The following is a 19,432-nucleotide window of genomic DNA, read 5'->3' on the forward strand; positions in this document are numbered from 1 at the left end:
CAGCAGTGCTTTTCTCCTCTCTCGGTCCCGTCTGCCGCCTTCCTCCCTGGCTTTTCTTCACTGGTCTTGCACGAAAAGTGCTCTAGGGTGACAGTGAAAGTGATGGCTCATCTGACACTGGATGGAGTCCTCATCCGCCCTTTTTGTTGGTGTCCGTCTCTGCTCCCGGGAAGCACTGCGGTGCCCGTGAGTGTTTTCATTGCATAGGAGACGCACATGGATTTCAGGAGGACTCTGATGATTTAAAGGTCTGATGCACATAGCTGTCTGAGAGCTCTTTGTTTTCCCCAGTGCTTTGACTAGAAAAAGAAATCAAACTGTGTTTGAATCATGCTGACCAGCCAGGATCAGGGGGTCCTTCAATTGGGTTTGTGTCTCTGGTTGTGTATATTCATACCTTTCTTTAAAGGTAGGTTTTAGTTCTGCTTTATCTCATTCCCTTTTAAGCTACATGTATTTCTTCTTTTCTAGTTGTGCTTGAGATGAGATTTTTCATTTCAGTTTCAGGGAGATGAACTATTATATGGGTAAATGTGTAGAGGGTCTTCACAGGAGTTAACTACTGTTACGACTGCTATTTTATTTTATTGGTTAGGTAAGATGAGATTCTTGGGGTAGGGAAGAAAATGAAACATCATAAACCAAATTTTATTTCCCCAATTAAAATATGGTATAATAATAATGATAGTTTTCTATCCTTCTCTGCTGTGCATGTATTATACTTGTTTATTTGTATTTATTTTTAATGTTTTTTTAAAACTGTGATTTATTTGTTAGCTATACTATTACTTAGTATATGAAGCCTTCCATTTGGTAGGTGATCACCTTTGCTTTGGGAAACATGTCATATCACGATGATGATCTCCTAAGAGTGAGATCATGCCTTTTAAAAGTTAAGACTTAGAAATGGACAAATGCTGATTCTGCTGAACAAAATCACATTTCCATGTGCTGTTGCTTTGTAGGGAACTTGCTCTTCAAGCTCCTGGAGGTTTATCTAATATGCCTCAAAAGGGAAAAAAGTCTCAAAGTTGAGGGAGAGGGATGGGTAATGGGAAGGATGTTTTTTATTGTCTGTCTTATGTAGAAATATTTCTATCATTATAAATTATGACAGCAAGAATGATAGTTTACATTTAAAACTGTTCTTTCCTGCTGAAATCTCAGTGTTTCCAAATGCAGCTGTCATACAACTCTTTTTATTTTGGAATATAACAGCTATCCTTTTGTTCATTTTTGCCTAATGAGTTCCTCAATTCCTTCAATTTTTTTTTGTCTTCCAGGGTATAAATCCCTTTAGAAATTTTGCAGAATAATATATCCGGTGTCAAAGTTGAATTCTGTAAGGGACATTATTAGAGGGGTGTTAATAAAATGAATTATGTCAAATGAAGGCAACGTACTTTTAATGCATTCTTGGAAAAATACAAAGATATGCATTAAACTATTGTCTAAAATATAATGACTGAAAATGCTGTTATATACTAATGAACATGGAGTTATTTTAAAAATATTTTGAGTAAATTTGCCTTAAAATCTTGCTTTCTCACCAATCTCCAAAGCAAGTGAACTCAAAATCATGTTAAAAAGGAGTGTTGTTAAGACCTTAATGATATGGTCAGTTACTTCAGTTTGCCTGGTGAAGCTCCCCAGCTGAACACTCGGAGAGCTGTGGAAACAGGTCAGTGGGTCAGTATTTTGACAAGAAAGGGCAGGACTTTTCCTTAATCACTGGATCAGTAAGTCAGTGCATAAGTAAAAATTGGAGCTCATCCTAGCCCTTTACATTTGTGATGCCTAAGACTTTGTTTGTTTTGTAGAATTTTTTTTGTGTGTGTCTGTTTTATTGAAGTGTAGTTGATTTAAAATATTATATGTGGTGCCCAGGACCTTTAAGGACTCTCTTATTGACATTATTTTATTTGATGTCCCACTAGTCCTGAGAGGTAAGCATTACTCTGTATCTTCGAAGCAAAGGTGACCAGCCCAGGCCTCTACAAAGGTGAGAGAGGCAGAAGCTGGGTGCTCAACAGGCTTGGACACCCCGCCTCCTGAGCTGCCTGCTGAGGGAAGCTTCCAGAACCTCCCACCTGCCAGCACCCCCTCTGCTTTTCTAACTCTTCCCTCTGTTTGGCTCTGCAGGCTCTGCAGGCTGTGCATCTGAGGAGAGGCTCTTTCACACACTGTTTTCTCATTATAACCAGCTTATCAGGCCCGTGGAAAACGTTTTGGATCCTGTCACGGTGCACTTTGAAGTGGCCATCACACAGCTGGCCAACGTGGTGAGTGCCGCCAGGTGACCACATGGGCCTGGATGACCCCAACTCGGAGGTGGTCAGGGCAGTTCCAGGTCACTGCCGCAGTTACTGCACATAGTCACTATGCAGATTTAAAACATGCAAACAAACAAAAACATGCATGAGTCTGGTCCTTCCAAGCCACTCCCTGAGAGTGAGACGCTTTCCCCACTGATGCTGGGATGATTCACATTAGAGCAGTGTTTTTCTGGAAATGCTTTCAGAACCAGTTCATGAAACAAAGAGGTAAAGGGGAAATCGAAGGGAGAATACAAAGGGAGCTAACTTCATTGAGCATGTATTATGCACCAGACACTCTGTGTACTCTTAATGGTTATCACCTGTGTTTTACAGCTGAGGAGACGGAAGCTGTAACTTTTCCAAGGCCATACAATTTTGAAATGCTGGAACTGAGATATATAAGCCAGGCTTGTTAACTCCAGAGCTCATGCTGTTTTTATTCCCTTGAAAAAGAATGACTTTAAGCCTGCTTTGTTATGGAAGTAAGAAAAAATTCACCTTCTTTCATACAGAGTTCCATCCAGCCCTGAAAAAAACATGGGAATTTGGAGGTCTTGTTTTAATTTATTGCTACCAGGTTCAAGTAGGAACAGAGTCCTTTCCTTTGAATAATCTTCATTGCTGGGAGAGGACGGCGTCGGGCCTGTGACTATGACGTAGAGCAGGGTCCTGGGCTCCGGGGTGTGGGGCAGGGCAGGGCTGGCCGCAGGCACAGGAAGGCTTAGACCCAGTGCCAGGACTAGCCAGGCTCAGGAGGCAAGGGAAGTCTGGAGCATGTCCAGAGAGGGATGGGACAGCAGGGCACGGAAGGAGGGGGCCCCTGTCATCACGCCAGTCCCAGCCCAGGAGTGGGGAAGGAGCCCTCCTGCCTCCCAGGCTTTGCCAGGGGAAACAGTGGGGGCCATTTAGGTGCACCTGGGGAAAAGCGTTGATCGCAGGTGCGAAGGCAATGTTTCTCCAGTCATGCTTCCTAGGGGACTAGGCCGACCCTGACCTGCTGCTCTAGCTTCTGGCCTCAGCTGGAAGCTTGTATACACATTTTGGTTAAAAAAAAGTGCCAAATGTTTTCTTTTGTGTAGCTGGGCCAACTCATTCCTTTAGCAAGTAATTATTTAATAACTATTCTGATTCCAGTCTTTCTTATTTCCTGCCTAATGACTTAGTACTAGTTACTGGTTTCTAACTGGGCTGGAAGCCCTAACTTGCTATAGATTGGATTGTTCTGGATGGAGAACTAAACTGAGTCACACCTGAAGTTTATGACGGCCATCTCACCATACAGCATCACTTCAAATCCTTGGTTCATGTCCTTTCAGGACATTGTTCTGAAGAAGGTGGATGGGGAGCTGCTGAACACTGATTTTGACATTTGCATTTGGCTCCTATCAGAAATAAAATTAAAAAAACACAGAGTAAATAAAACAAGTTTATTCCTGTCTTACATAACAGAAATCTAAAGGTTAACAGTCCAGGAGGGTAACACCATTTGGCTTCACCATGTCAGTGGTTGCACCTCTGTCTGGTTGCCCAGGGGATGTCAATCACATAGACTATGATGCTTCAGGCAGAAGCCCTACCTGGTGACAGTGACCCAGGTTCCTTCCATCTTTCTATTTCACCATCCTTAGTATATGGTTTCTCAGTGTTGCCTCATGGCCCAAGATAACAGCTGACTTTCACTCATCATATTCACATTCTTGGCAAGGAGAGAAAAGAGGCAGATACCAGACATCTGTAACTTCCTTTTAAGAGTTTTCTTAGAAGTCCTACTGACCTCTTCTGCCTCCTCTGTCATCGGTACTGCTAGCTGCAAGGGAGACTTGAGAAACATAGGTTTTCAAATTGGAATTTTATTTATTGAAGCAATTACAGATCTGCGTGTGGTTGGAAGAAACAATAGAGAGACCCCCCCACTGTACACTTTGCCCAGTTTCCCCAGTAGCAACCATTCATCTGTTGTCCATCTATGAAATTCTATCATTTCAGGTCATTATATGCAAGTGGAATGATGTAGTATGTAACTTTCTGGCACTGACTGTCTCATGCATCATACTTCCATAGTGATTCATCCAAGTTGTTGATTGTAGCAACAGTTCATTTCATCCTGTTGCTGAGTAGCATTCCATGGTATTTATGCACCACAGTTTGTTTAACCTTTTGCTGGCTGAAGAACATCTGGGCTGATTCCAGTTTTGGTCTATTACCAATAAAGCTGCTATGAACATTCATGTACAGGTTTTTGTGTGAACATTAATATTTATTTCTCTGGGATAAATCCCCAGGTGTGTACTTGCTGGGTCATATGGTAGTTGCACATTTAGTTTTTAAAGAAACTGCCAAAATGCTTTCCAGAGTGGCTGTACCCTTTTCCATTCCTACCAATAATATGTGCATGATCATGTTTATCCACATCTTCACCAGCATTTGGTGTAGCCACTATTTTTTTATTTAGCCATTCTAATAGTCTGTGATGATATTTCATCATAGTCTTAATTTGCATTTCTTTAATGACTAATAATGTAGGACATCTTTTCATGTGCTTGCTCCCACCTGCATATCCTCTTTGGTGCAATATTTGTTCATGTCCTTTTGCCCATTTTCTAATTGGATTGTTCAAGTTTTTTTTGTGTGGTTTGCAAATATTTTATCTGTTTGGTGGCTTATCTTCAGCCTCTTCACATGAACTTTCACACGACATTTTTAATTTTGATGAAGTTCAATATATCAGTCTTTCCTTTTATGTGTCATGTGTTTGGTGTCAAGTCTAAGAATTCTTTGCCTTATTACAGGTCCTGGAGATTTTCTCCTAAAAGTTTTATTTATATTTTACATTTAAGACTATGATCCATTTTGAGTTAATTTTGTATAGGATATGAGATTTTGGTCTCTTTTTTTTTTTTTGTCTATGGGTGTCCAATTGCTCCAATACCATTTGTTGAAAAGGTTACCTTTTTTCCACTGAATTAATTTTGCACCTTTGTGAGAAAATCAGTTGAGCATATTTGTGTGCATCTTTGGGTTTGAGGTGAGTCTCTTGTAAGCAGCATATGGATGGATCTTGCTTTTTTATCCATTCTATTACTCTGTGTCTTTTGATTGGTGCATTCAGTCCATTTACATTTAGGGTGATTATTGAAAGGTATGAATTTATTGCCATTGCAGGCTTTAAGTTTGTGGTTACCAAAGGTTTAGGGTTAGCTTCTTTACTATCTCACTGTCTAACTTAACTCGCTTGTTGAGCTATTATAAACACAGTCTGATGATTCTTTATTTCTCTCCCTTCTTATTCCTCCTCCTCCCTTCTTCATATGTTGGGTGTTTTGTTGTGTGCTCTTTTTAGGAGTGCTCCCATCTAGAGCAGTCCCTGTAGGATGCCCTGTAGAGGTGGTTTGTGGGAGGCAAATTCCCTCAACTTTTGCTTGTCTGGGAATTGTTTAATCCCTCCTTCATATTTAAATGATATTCGTGCTGGATACAGTAGTCTTGGTTCGAGGCCCTTCTGTTTCATTGCATTAAGTATATCATGCCATTCTCTTCTGGCCTGTAGGGTTTCTGTTGAGAAGTCTGATGATAGCCTGATGGGTTTTCCTTTGTAGGTAACCTTTTTTTCTCTCTGGCTGCCTGTAATACTTTGTCCTTGTCTTTGATCTTTGCCATTTTAATTATTATGTGTCTTGGTGTTGCCCTCCTTGGATCCCTTGTCATGGGAGTTCTGTGTACCTCTGTGGTCTGAGAGGCCATTTCTTCCCCTAGTTTGGGGAAATTTTCAGCAATTATTTCTTCAAAGACATTTTCTATCCCCTTTTCTCTCTCTACTTCTTCTGGGATACCTATGATTCTTATATTATTCCTTTTCGATTGATCACTCAGCTCTCTTAAAATTCTTTCATTCCTGGAGATCCTTTTATCTCTCTCTGCATCAGCTTCTCTGCATTCCTGTTCTCTGTTTTCTAGTCCATTAATGGTCTCTTGCATCTCGTCCATTCTGTTTTGAAGTCCTTCCAGAGCTTGTTTTATTTCTGAATTCTCCTTCCTTAGTTCTTGCATATTTCTCTGCAAGTCCATCAGCATGGTTATGACTTTTGTTTTGAATTCTTTTTCAGGAAGACTGGCTAAATCTATCTCCCCAGATTCCTTCTCAGGGGAAGATGTAGCAGATGCCGAAGCTGTCTGGGTTAGGCTTGTCTGGATCATATTTTTTTGCCTTTTCATGTTGACAGGTGCTATTGACTGTCAGCTGGGAGGGCCAAAATTTTCACTTGCTACTGGCCTTTCTTTACTGGGGCAACTGCGACCCCTAGTGGCTTGTGTTGGGTAATTGCGTGTAGAGTGGGTCTTTGTGTCTTGCCTGGCCGGAAGGGAGAAATTTCCCTTTCTGTGGGCGGAATTTGTCTCAGGCTGCTTCTCTGCTTTCGCAGCGCCCGGTGGGGTAATGGACGGGGGGGCTGCTTGACTGTTTGCCTCCGTGAGGGGTCTCAGAGCTGTTGCCCAGGGAGTTAGTGCACCCGGTTTTACCTGTAATTTCCAGCTGCTGTACTGTGACCTGGGTTGTTTCCGTCAAGCTGTTAAGTCCCTGTCCCTTTAAGACTTTCAAAAAGCCCCCGCTTTTCTTTGTCACAGGGGCATCAGCTTCGGCACCCGCTCAGAGGTCTTACTCCCTGTTCCCCCAGTATCCAGGGCCCCCTGGGCACGTACTGTGTCTGCGCTCTGGCCCGGATGGCTGGGGCTGGGTGTTCGGCAGCCTGGGCTCCGTCTCCCTCCCACTCTGCCTACTCTTCTCCCGCCGGGAGCTGGGGGGAGGGGCGCTCGGGTCCTGCCGGGCCGGGGCTTGTATCTCACCCCTTTCACCAGTCGCTGGGTTCTCGCTGGTGTAGCTGCAGTCTGGCCACTGTCCTGCGTCTTCTGGTCTCTCTTTTAGGGCTAGTTGTGTTTGTTGTATTTTCAAAAGTATATATGTTTTTGGGAGGAGATTCCCACTGTCCTACTCACGCCGCCATGTTGGCTCCGCCCCCAGTTGAGCATATTTGTGTGGGTCCATTTCAGAGTCCTCTATTCTGTCTGACTGATCATTGGAGCTATCCCTCCACCAATAGTAAGTCTTGATATTGGCTAGAGTGATTCTTGATGCTTTATTCTTCTTTGTCAAGATTGTCTTAGCTTCTCTGGGACCTATGATTTATAATAAGGTGGAAGGTTCCAGCTGGCTATGTATACAAAAAGCCTTGGGTGGGCTTTTGATAGGAATTGCATTGAACCTATAGATCAATTTGGGGACAAGTGACATCGTTACTATGCTGAGTGTCCTAATCTATGAATGCAAGATTTTTCTCCATTTAGTTAGTTATTCTTTCATCAGCAGTTTGTAATTTTCAGCATACAGATCCTACCCATGTGCTGTTATGTGTATACATAAGTATTTTGTTTTATTTGGGGTAATTGAAATGGTATTATGCTTTTAATTTTGAAAGTGGTATGCTTTTGATTTTGATGACAAAATTAAAAGCTCATTAGTATATAGGAATACAATTGTTTTTTTTTTATGTTGATCTTATATCCTGAGATCTTACTGAACTCATTTGTTTCAGATTTGAATAGATTCTATTGGATTTTCCATGTAGGTAACCATGTCATATGCAAAGAGAGATAGTTATACTTATTCCTTTCCAATCTGTGCCTTTTTTTCCTTTTCTTGCCTCATTGTAGTGGGTACAATTTCTAGTATTTGTTGAATAAGAGTAGGGAGAGAAGACACCCTTGCCTTGTTCTCATTCTTAAGGGAACTGCTGTAGTCTCAGCATTTATGGAATGCTTTATAGGTACTCAGTAAGTACTTGCATAATGAATGATTGGAACAAAGAGCCATGGCTTGGGTGGGAGTGGGGATGTGGTGCAGGGGGTGGAAGGTTCCAGCTGGAAACTCCACGGTGAGCTGATGCTGACATCTCCAGGTGCAGCTGGGCTCCGGACTCAGAGCCTAGCCAGTTCTGAGGCACAGGTGGGGAAGGGAGGGTCTCAGGGACTGGGGAGGAAGATGACAAAAAGAGCAGACCGTTTGGACACCTATCACCGTCTGTAGTATTTGTCCTCCCTCCTTCCCACTCTCTCTTCTCTCCCTTCTTTCCTTCCTTTCATGAAATCAGAAAAGTTTATGGGCAGAAGTGATCAGAAAAGCTCCACAGAAGAGGTAAGACTTAACTCAGATTAAAAAGACCATCTTTAAGTCACATTTCCTTTCCAAGCCAACAGGGTTGGGACCAGATGTGGAAATATATTTCTCATTGCTTTTCATAAGTTGCCTTTTCTGTTTTCTTTGTTTTCCTCCACTAGCATGAATAACTCAGATCTGGCTCTTTTTAGTTGTAATTCTTGTTCTAAGACCCACCTTTATTAGTAAGTACGTTTGAGGCTAAAAATATTATTTATTCTTCCCAGGATGAAGTAAACCAGATCATGGAAACCAATTTGTGGCTACGTCACGTATGTATCTATGTCCTGTGTCCTTCTCTTGGACGTGTGTTCCTCGTGTGTCCATCTTACAGTATCTAACAGATAAATTCCACTTGCATTCCCTCCTTACACCTCCAGCTTATGATAGAGCATCAAATATTATCTATCTCTAAGCCTAAAGCCCAGCTCTGGTAATAGCTGGCTTGCTGCGAGCTTCATGGTTCAAAAACCTAGTGACAAAGTTCTCTGGGATACAGAGACTCTGTCCTTTCTGGTTTGGGCTCTCACCCTAGTTTTATCTGTAACTTGAGCCCCAGAGTCAGGAGCTTGCCAGTTCTTTGATCCTGCTGCACAGAGCCTAGAGAAGTCAGTAGCTGGCCCAGGAGTGTGTGGTTTCATAAGTCGCACAGTCTCATTCTCCCTTCCTGTCCTAATCCCTTACACAGGTTTTGTAGCAAACCCATCATCATGCACTTGAACTCTCTTTTTAATGTTAGAAACAAGTCTTTGCTCCATTGTGGCTATACTCAGTGAACATGGAAGTTGGGCCTATAGCTTTGGCCAGCTAACTGATAATCAATAGATAATTATCTAGTATCTATTAGATAATTTATATTTGCCAAAGCCAGCTCACCCCTCTTCCTCATGGATTTTAATCTTCCAACTAGTGAGAAACCAAAGTACTTCAAACAACATATTTTTCCCCCCAAAGCTACAGAACCAATGGAGAAATAACATTGGGAGAAAGTAAATTAAGAAAATTCTTCAAAATCAGACTTGTATTTCCTTTAGATCTGGAATGATTATAAATTGCGCTGGGACCCAGTGGACTACGGCGGCATCGAGACCCTTCGTGTTCCTGCGGACAGGATCTGGAAGCCTGACATTGTCCTCTATAACAAGTACGGGTGTCCGGTGGCCAGTGTTGCCCAGGGCTGCCTTTGGCACATGCTGACCGTCGCAAAGTGGGTGTCACTAACCGGGTGGGGTTTGCTTTGCAGCGCCGTCGGCGACTTCCAAGCTAAAGGCAAGACGAAAGCTCTTCTTCAACACGACGGCACGATCACCTGGAGGCCCCCGGCTGTTTTCAAGAGCTCCTGCCCTATGGATATCACTTTCTTCCCTTTTGATCATCAAAATTGCTCCCTGAAATTTGGTTCCTGGACATATGACAAAGCTGAAATTGACCTGCTCATCATTGGCTCTAAAGTGGATATGAATGACTTTTGGGAAAACAGCGAGTGGGAAATTGTTGACGCTTCGGGCTACAAGCATGACATAAAATACAACTGCTGTGAAGAGATATACACAGACATAACCTACTCCTTTTACATCAGAAGACTGCCGATGTTTTACACCATTAATCTGATAATCCCCTGTCTCTTTATTTCATTTCTGACCGTGCTGGTCTTTTACCTTCCTTCCGACTGCGGTGAAAAGGTGACCCTCTGCGTGTCGGTTCTGCTCTCCCTGACCGTGTTCCTGCTGGTGATCACGGAGACCGTCCCGTCCACATCCCTCGCGATCCCGTTGGTGGGCGAGTACCTCCTGTTCACCACGATCCTTGCCACCCTGTCCATCGTGGGGACTGTGTTTGTGTTGAACGTACACTATCGCACCCCGGCCACACACACCATGCCACAGTGGGTGAAGGTGGGCTTCCTCCAGTGGTTCCCCCAGGTCCTGAGGAGGAGCAGGCCCCTGGACGAGGTGAGGGAGACAAGTTCAGGTGAAAACCCGAAGGGCACTCCCAGCCGGCCCGCCAGAGTCAAGTTGGGTCCCCGCAGAGAGACCAAACGCTGCCGCAGTCATCAGTCAGGCGAGCTTGCGGCCAGCAGGAGACAATTAAGTCGTCGGCCTTTACAGCTGAGGGCTGGAAATTCAGAGCACTCGCCCGACGTTGAAGATGTGATCAGCAGCGTTCAGTTCATAGCAGAAAGCATGACCAGCCAGAATGCCAGGAAGGAGGTAAATGCTCGTCTCCTCCAGCCTATCGGCCGGAGGCGCTGTGCGGATGTGGGCAGAGCTCCGTGTGAGCTCCGTTTGTTTGCAAAGGGGGTCGGGCAGCGTCGCTCTGAGAGCCAGCTCAGTGACCTTGCAGCTGTGGGTGAACTGGCCTGGGGGTGCGCCCATAAGGCGTGACCTCAGAGCAAATCTCCACTTCCAGAAAGGTCAGCTCAAGTGAAACCTGTTGCAGTAAACATTCAGGGCAACCTTGGTCGATTCACCCAAGAGCCCCTGCATAGAAAACAGTAGACAGAAGGGTGGAAAGGGCACAGCTGCCCCCACGCCTCCCGCGGAAGGAGGCGTGACTGCAGTCTGAGAGCGGAGGGTACGGGGTAGGTGGGCGTCCTCCGCAGCTCCACGCGCACTTTTTCCACTTGAGGGGGATTTAGGCGCAGATTGAATGAGCCTCAGGTATATGTTTCACATGAACACATTCTGAGTCTAATGTCCAGAGTCCAGCTGCAGCAGTGCGGCCCTCCCCCACCCCCCGAAGTGGGAGATTGAGCAGATAGCGCCACTTCCCTATGTCAGGACGAGGAGCGGAGGGTCCTGAGGGCTCGGCCAGGTGTCCGGGTTTGACCCCACACTGCAGCTGCCGGCACACGTGTCTCCTAGCGGAAGGGCGCTGTGAAGCCTGGAGTCTGCCGCGGTGGTGCAGGGACAGTGCAGCATGCCACACAGGTGGGCGTGGGAAGGAAGTGCGTCACGGGACAGGTGAGCCCCGTGCTCACTTTCTTGGGGACACCTCCGTACAACCCAGACAGCTGTGGGTTAACTTAATCCCTACCAGGTGGGGTGCTCAAGACACAACCACAGAGCCTTTGGCAGAAACTGGAGGTCAGGAATTGGAAGAACATGAGAAATGCAATGAGCTGTCCGTAGCCAGCATGGCTTTGAAGCCAGGAGGGCTGCCTAGGCCTGTAAGGGGGCCTCCATCATACTCACATCCAAACACCCCCACACCGCAACCTCAGGCCCATTGCCCGACGTGCCAATGACAAGAGCTGAGCTGTCAGAGCAGCTGTTTCTCAGCAGTTATTCTTGCAGTCAGGGAAAGTCCTTTGTGGCCCAGGGAATCCCGCTTACTCTGCTCCAGCCACACGGGGCATCTTCTTCAGACAAAACAGAATTGCCTCTGTAATTATATAGGAGTCACCCGTTAACCTGACGAATGCCCCTGCTGGCTTTAAAAATTACCAGGGAGATCTTTGAAAAGGAAGCAGCGTATTTATGAAGGAGTGCATTTCCCATGGTTTTGGTTTCTAAAAACTGCTTTGCCGTTGTTTGCCTTTCAGGTAGAAGACGACTGGAAGTACATGGCCATGGTGGTGGACAGAGTATTTCTTTGGGTATTCATAGTCCTCTGTGTGCTTGGGACTGCAGGGCTTTTCGTACAGCCACTACTGGGGAACACAGGAAAATCTTAAGGGTGTATTTTCCTTGTAGCTTCAGCAGCTTATGGATGACAGATTTGTTCTGTGTTCCCTACAACAAGGAGAGGGGCATAAAGCTTTCCACCCAAGTCCCCATCTACTAAAGCTAATGATTAGGTGGAAAAGAGGACTTTATTGTCAGTTAGGAGCCCAAGTGCTCTCCTTGGTAGCACAGAGGAGTGTTTTAAGATGTTTTATAACACTGGAGCCTGGAGCTGGCAGCACCATAGGCTACACGCTTGGCTTCCAGGGATGTGACTGACCCATAATACAGGAAACCACATGACTAACGCCAAGCTGTGCTAAAAGGTTCTGTCATCCCTTCAGTATATGCTGCTTATCATTGTGTCAGATGCCAGACATGAAACTCTGAAACTTGGACCTTGCTGATGTTTGTAATGCTTGTGAATTTGTGTGCTTGCTTTCTTGCACATGTCTGTGATGGAGCTCACACACTTCAGAATTATTTGACACATTGATCGGCAAGAAGTAATAGCAGGTAGAGTATCTCAGCAGGTTGTGTGTGACGAGGACCCATCTGGCAAGATACCTGAGTGGTAACCAGCACTGCAAGGGTAACAGAAACAGGTTCTGTCCCACCGTGGGAAGTAGAATCGAGGCTTCTCAAGAGCTAAAAATAGAAGTGCCATACCACCCAGCAATTCCACTTCTGGGAACTTACCTGAAGAAAACAAACTCACTGATTTGTTAAGATGTATGCACTCCTATGTTTATAACAGCATTATTCACAATAGCCAAGATACAGAAGCAACCAAAATGTCCATCAATAAATGAACAGGTGGAGAAGATGTGGCACTCTACACAATGGAATACTACGCAGCCACAAAAAAGGAGCTAACTTTTGCTATTTGCAACAACATGGATAGATCTAGAAGGCATTATGCTGAGTGAAATAAACCAGGAGAAACACAAATACCATGATTTCACTTACATGTGGATTCTAAAAAAACAAAACAAATGAATAAACAAATGAACAAAACAGAAATAGATTCATAGATGCAGAGAAGAGACTGGTGGTGGCCATGTGGGTTCAAGAGGGAGTTGGGGAAATAGGGGAAGGGAATAAAGACGTATGAAATCCCAATTATAAAATAAATCAATCACAGCAATGGAAGTACTGCATAGGGAATATTGTCAATAATATTGTAATTTCTTTATATGGTAATAGATGGTAACTACACTTACTGTGGTGAGCATTTTGTAATGTGGATGTAATTGTTGAATTGCTCTGTTGTACCTTGAAACCAATATAATATTGTATATTAACTATACTTCAATAAAAAAAGAAAAAGAAATAGATGCTGTCCCCAAGCACTTACAGATTTTTAGGAGAAGTCATACACACAGTGATCTCCGGGACCAGGTCTCACGGGGGCCATAACTAGAGCCATCAGAGCAGGGGGATGGAGGCGGTGTGGCCAGGCGAGCCTGGAGCAGCCTCTTTGGGGTCCAAAAGGTGTCTTTTCTCCTCAACAGTTTCCTTTTGTTCAGTGTAGCTGAGACTAAAAATAAAAGTATTCCTTCTATAAGCAGTTGTGACTTTGTGCCTTTTGGAGCAATTCTTTCTCTGAGAGAGAACCTTGGAAATTATGTTTTATTCCACTCTTAAGTATTATCTTCTTATTTGTTGTATAAACACTATTTATTATAATTTGAAAGATTTATTTAAAGCAGAAAGAAATAAATCTATCCTAACAAGGGGACTGATTTCACTTTTGCCTTTTCCCTTCCAGTCCTTTTCTCTCTATATATAATTTTACCTCTCTATTTTTTATTTTGCTGTTTTCTCAGAACACCATGTCAACAGCATTTCTGCATGATGTCACCTAGTCATGAAGTATAATTTTTATGACTGCATAGTGTCTATTGTGTTGCTACACTGTAACTTGCATTGCCACCTGTTAGTTCTTCTTGTTTATTTCATACTGGGGCATATGGCATACTGGGGCACACCAGACAGAGGACTCAAATTTGAATTCCCTCTTATATTTGTGACTGTAGTACCTATATTTTATCTTTCTGTCCATAAAGAGGGTTGGCTGCTATTTGATACTTTTTTTTACTATTAAGTCAAATCAATATTTAATATCATTTTTTAAAATGTCAATTATGTTAAAATACATATAATAAAGTTCAGCATCTTAACCATTTTGAAGTGTATAGCTCAGTAATGTTAAGCCATCTGCACTGGTATAACCATCACCACCACCACCCATAAACTTTTTTCATCTTGCAAAACGGAAACTCTGCACCCATTAACCAACAGCTCCCCATCCCCCCTCCCTCAGCCCCTGGTACCCACCCTTCTACTTTGTCTCTATAAATTTGACTACTTTAGGTATCTTATATAAGTGGAATCAAACAGTATTTGTCTATGTGTAACTAACTTGTTTCACCGAGTATAATGTCTTTATAATGTTGTAGTTTATGTAAGAATTTCTTTGCATTTTAAGGCTGAAGAATATTCCAGCATATGTATAGACCTTGTTTTATTCATCCATCAACAGACACTTGGGTTGTTTCTGCTTTTTGGATAGTGTAAATAATGCTGCTATGAATATGAGAGTACAAGTGTCTCTTTGAGTCCCAGCTTTCAATTCATTTGGGTATATGCCCAGAAGAGGACTTGTGGGGTCACATGGTAGTTCCGCTCTTAACTTCTTGAAGAGCTGCCATGTAGTTTTTCTCAGAAGCTGTCCCAGTTTACATTCCTTCCAGCAGTGCACAGGGGCTCCACTCTCTCCACATCCCTGCCAACACTTGTCATTTTCTGGGTTTTTTTGGACAGCAGCTATCCTTATGTGTGTGAGGTCATACCGCCTTGTGGTTTTGATATGCATTTCCCTAATGATTAGTGATGCTGAACATCTTTTCGTGTGCTTGTTGGACATCTGTATGTCTTCTTTGGAGAAATGTGTGTATTCAAGTTCTTCGCCCTTTTAAAAAGCAGGTTACTTGTTTTTTGTTGTTGTTGAGTAGTAGGAATTCTTTTTATATTCTGGATATTAACCCCTTATCAGATATTAATAGAGTTTTAAGAACTGCAAAGCAGGAAGATGGGGGAAAATGCTCCCAGCCAGGGGCAAGGAAACCCTGATCTAAACACTGACTTCTTAACACATTTGTTTATACTTGAAGATACCTCAGACTTCCCAGCCCAACTTTCCAGAATTTGCTCAGTGATCTCAGAGGAGAGAGGATCTTGTACTCACAAGTAAACAATTTTAAAAGAAATGAAATAAGCATTTGGATAAAAGGGACACCACGGCCTTTGATTAGATAGAAGGATAAAGAGAAGCAAGTATTGAAAATTCGAAAAGGGTCATGAAGATAGTAAAACATTAAAGATCTCTTTGTTTACTGAAATTTTTTAATTTTCAGAATTGACTTGAAATTCTCTTTATTATGATTTCAATAGCAATATCACACTTGTGCACCAGCATGGGGGTGTCTGTGTACCTGAACTATGAGATCAATGACTTCATGGGAGGGAATGGACCTCATGGGTTATTTAGCCCAGCTCACTTTTTTTTTAATCTCAAGAGGTAGAGTGACTAACAGATCCAACTGCAGACCCCCTGTCTCTTGCCTCATAAACCATTTCTCTGACTCTGTACAACTCAGTCCCTCCCATGAGATGGGAATGGAAAAAGACAGAAGTCAGCTGAGATAGCCCAGCTTATGCCCTCACCATCCTCACACCCACCTCACAGGCAGGAGAATCATCTTTCACCGTCAGTGGTCAGGAGGAGGAAGACAGCTTTGAAATGTACACCAGGTTGGAGAGATGCAGCAGCAGATGCTCCCTTATTTAGGAAGGTCAGGACTATTAGCAGCACCAGAGTTTGTTTAGATGGCACCAGGGGACACCAGCAGCTCACGTGGACTAAGTCTTCAGACTGAGATCAGCCACTACTGAGCTGAGTAGGGCATTTTGGGGAATATGAATCACTCAGGGTGCAAATATCTGGGCTTTCCCCTCCCTAACTGCCCCACCCGGGCATGCCTCCCTTGGCTGAGGCCGCTGAAAGTGGGCAGAAAGGAAAGCCTTTGACAGTAGCAGATGCGGAAGTGCAAAGATAGGACTCCACGGCAGGTGGGCACCACTCCTGGCTCCCGGGGCCGACGGAGTGGCGAGCTCCTCGAGAGGCCCGTGTGCTTCCAGGGGGCTCCAGTCCGTTGTCAGGCTGGAATGTGGGCCTGGGTGCTTGAGCTTCTCATTTGTCAAGAGGAACTGAAAATCCAGTTTTTATATGAGACCTAGTTTTAAAATGTAGTGACAAAATTAAGATACAAAAATAAAGTCTCTGGGGTAGCCAAACAAAGCGTGATTCCTCCTGTTGGGAGAGGTCCTACAGGACGGGTAAGGAAGTGCGAGAAGTGGGGAGAGGGTAGGCTCAGAACCGTGGTGGCCCCGTCGCAGGGTCCCGAGAGCATCTACACGGGGTGTCCCGGTCCAGCCCCAACCCCCGAGGCCTAGGGTGTGCACTTGTGTGTAGTGAGGGGTGGACAGCAGGCCACAGCATCTGAGCACCAACCTTTCCATCCCCTCTGACTTTGAAACAGTCATCTGGACCCTTCACAGCACCCAGCCATTCTCAGCTGGAAATGCTGTTGCCCCCTTCTCTTGTTCTCTTTCCAGTTGGCGTTTGGAAATGTCTAAGTGGGCATTTTTAGTTGCCACAATGTTGGGGAGGCTATTAACAATAGCGCCTGGGGCTAGGGATGCCAAGCATCTGACAATGTGTGGGACGGGCAGGTGCAGCCCCTGTGAAAAATCAGAGCCCTCTTGATGTGAGTTTGGAGCACAGGCCTGTGTGCACATGCTAAGCAGGCTTTTTGAGGGCAGGCACATGCCACGCCTGTCACATCCCACCATGCTTACCACCTGCCACACCCACTGCCATGCCTGCCATGCCCAACACACCCACCACACTTGCCACGCTCACCACACCCACCACACCATGCTCACTATGCCCCGCAGATGGTGAGGCAGGACCATTACCCGTACATAGGGGCGAAGATTGTGTTTTCCTCACAGGGCTATTTGGAGGATTGCCTGAGTTCATCCTCACAACGTGTGCCCTTTTTTCTGTGATTTCCCCTTGTGTGCTACATCCTTCTGGCCTGGCTGCATCTCCTCTTTTGCCCAAAGCTGGAACCATCCCTGACTGTTCAGGGGCATGTCTGATTCCACAACAGGCCACGCTGGCCTGCCCAACAGGGGTTCCTGTGCCCGCAGGTGTGACAGTGTACCACAGTGGGTATATTGCTGCTCTTGGCTAGTTTTTCCAAACCCAAGCTTGTCCATGAACCAAAGAAATGATGCCACTTTTATTCTTACTGTTATTTTATTGACATATTACACAGAAAGTCTTAATACAAAGAGGGAATAATGTCAGGTTAAACATAAATGGTAGTCACAGGCCTGTTAACCAAACTAATTCACTTTAGTACATAATAGTAGGTGCTTCTGAGAAAGAATTATGACACAACCCAAAGGTCCACAACACCATAAAAATATTACTCTTTGGAAATTACAGTGTCCCCTGTAGCTGGTTAGAGCACATCTTTAAAGGAAACCAAGGTCATAGGTAAGAGTCTTCATAACTTTTTGTGCTGTGCCCACCAGCTATCCCACTGAACTTACCACTGGCTGCCATCATCTTAACCCAGGGACTAGTCCAAACACTAATGATGAGATGGTCGGAGAACATGTCTCCTCCTAAGGTGCAATGTCAACTACATACCACCATCTGTGAGGTATTCTGCCCCAAATACCAAAACGGAAGTAAAGTTGCAACTTTTAGTTTATAGGAAATACAGGAGACAGAGGAATAAGTTAAAGGACACTGGAAGCAAGTAACCAGACAACTGTAAAGACATTTTTGGGGAAAAACTGATCTAGTCTTTTCACATCAGTGCCAAGAAACATAGATAAAAGGCATAATACTATGGGTTGAATCTTATTTTAGACATGGTAACTATAGAATTAAGCTATTCTTGAAATATTTAGGGAAACCTGAATATGGAGTTATTCATTTTTCTAAGTATGATGATAGTATTTTAGAAAAACTTTAATGTAGGAAAATGTTTAAGATGCGTACTGAAAATTATGCACACACACAGGGCTGGAAATATTAGGAGGGGCTGAGCAAGAGTATGAATTTGTCCTGATTTTAGACAAATAACCCAATCACACTTTCTGGTACTGGTTTAATTAATTAACAAATATTAGTTAAGCCTTGAGCATGTATTCAGCTCTATTAAATGCTATTGAGGATATAATGCAGGATATGCTATGATACAGTTAAGAAAATAAAATTTACTTAATAAAACAATAGAGGACAATTACATCCTGAACCATGTAGCGGAGACTGGAAAAGCCTCTGGCTTTCAGAGACAGGGAGCTCTTGGGGGCTGGGCGTTGTGTGAAGGCTGCAGGAGGAGGTGGGTGTGAGCAGAATCTGAAGGAGGAGAACAGTTTAGGAGGGCTCCGTGCACGCCTGTGCACTGGTGTGTTCGGGCACATGTGTGTCCCACATGCTCATGCCTGCAACGGAGAACCATATGGGTCTTGCAACATCTGCTTGTTGGAAACAGCCGGCAGGTTGGCCCACAGAAAATTTTTCTTGCTATTTATTCAAAATGAAAATTTCTTTGCTTTCAAGTTATCTTTTCTAGTTACCTCCTTAGGATTAACTGTGATATATAAACATTTATCCTTCTCTACATTTGAAGCTGTTACCATCTCCCGCCTGAGCTGCAGTGAGGCTTAAGCTGTGTGCACACATGTAATTTGACCTTTGCTGTATTTGTGCCTGGTCAGAAAGAGCCTTGCTGGGGGAAGTGTTTCATGAGGCATTTTTCAAAATTTAAAATGGAATTCATAGCTAAATGGGTTTTTCTAAGATTAGTATTGTCATTTGCCTAGCAAACAAATGAGTTAAATAAAGCTAAGTAATGAGTTAATGTCAATAGTGTTCTCAGTAAAGGAAAAGCAGTGATTTGCCCTTTGAATCCACAGTCCCATCAGGATTTGAAGGCAGGGACCCCCTGATTGTTATCACAATGGATGCCAGCAGACTCTGTCCTTAAGTAGTGATAAAGCAGATTACATTTTCCCAAAGGAATGAAGTTATAATTAGAAGTTGTGTAGTTTAAAAATTGTGAAAGTTCCAGTATAATGTCCAAACCAGAGAATTT

At 43.8% G+C, this 19,432-nt stretch overlaps 2 protein-coding genes across 3 annotated transcripts in view; one reads left to right on the forward strand and one right to left on the reverse strand.

Moving 5' to 3' along the window:
* INTS10 (integrator complex subunit 10) overlaps nucleotides 1-19,432 on the reverse strand; it is a 130,496-nt gene that overhangs the window by 48,398 nt on the left and 62,666 nt on the right. The window lies entirely within an intron of this gene.
* On the forward strand, nucleotides 287-15,011 carry CHRNA6 (cholinergic receptor nicotinic alpha 6 subunit). Its single transcript, XM_036896325.2, has 6 exons — nucleotides 287-409; nucleotides 2,143-2,282; nucleotides 8,751-8,795; nucleotides 9,558-9,667; nucleotides 9,767-10,733; nucleotides 12,068-15,011. Exons 1-6 carry the CDS (start codon nucleotides 331-333, stop codon nucleotides 12,197-12,199), a joined length of 1,473 nt encoding a protein of 490 aa, XP_036752220.2. The 5' UTR covers nucleotides 287-330; the 3' UTR covers nucleotides 12,200-15,011.

Source organism: Manis pentadactyla, chromosome 7, assembly GCF_030020395.1.
Source record: "Manis pentadactyla isolate mManPen7 chromosome 7, mManPen7.hap1, whole genome shotgun sequence".
NCBI classification, from domain to species: Eukaryota; Metazoa; Chordata; class Mammalia; order Pholidota; family Manidae; genus Manis; species Manis pentadactyla.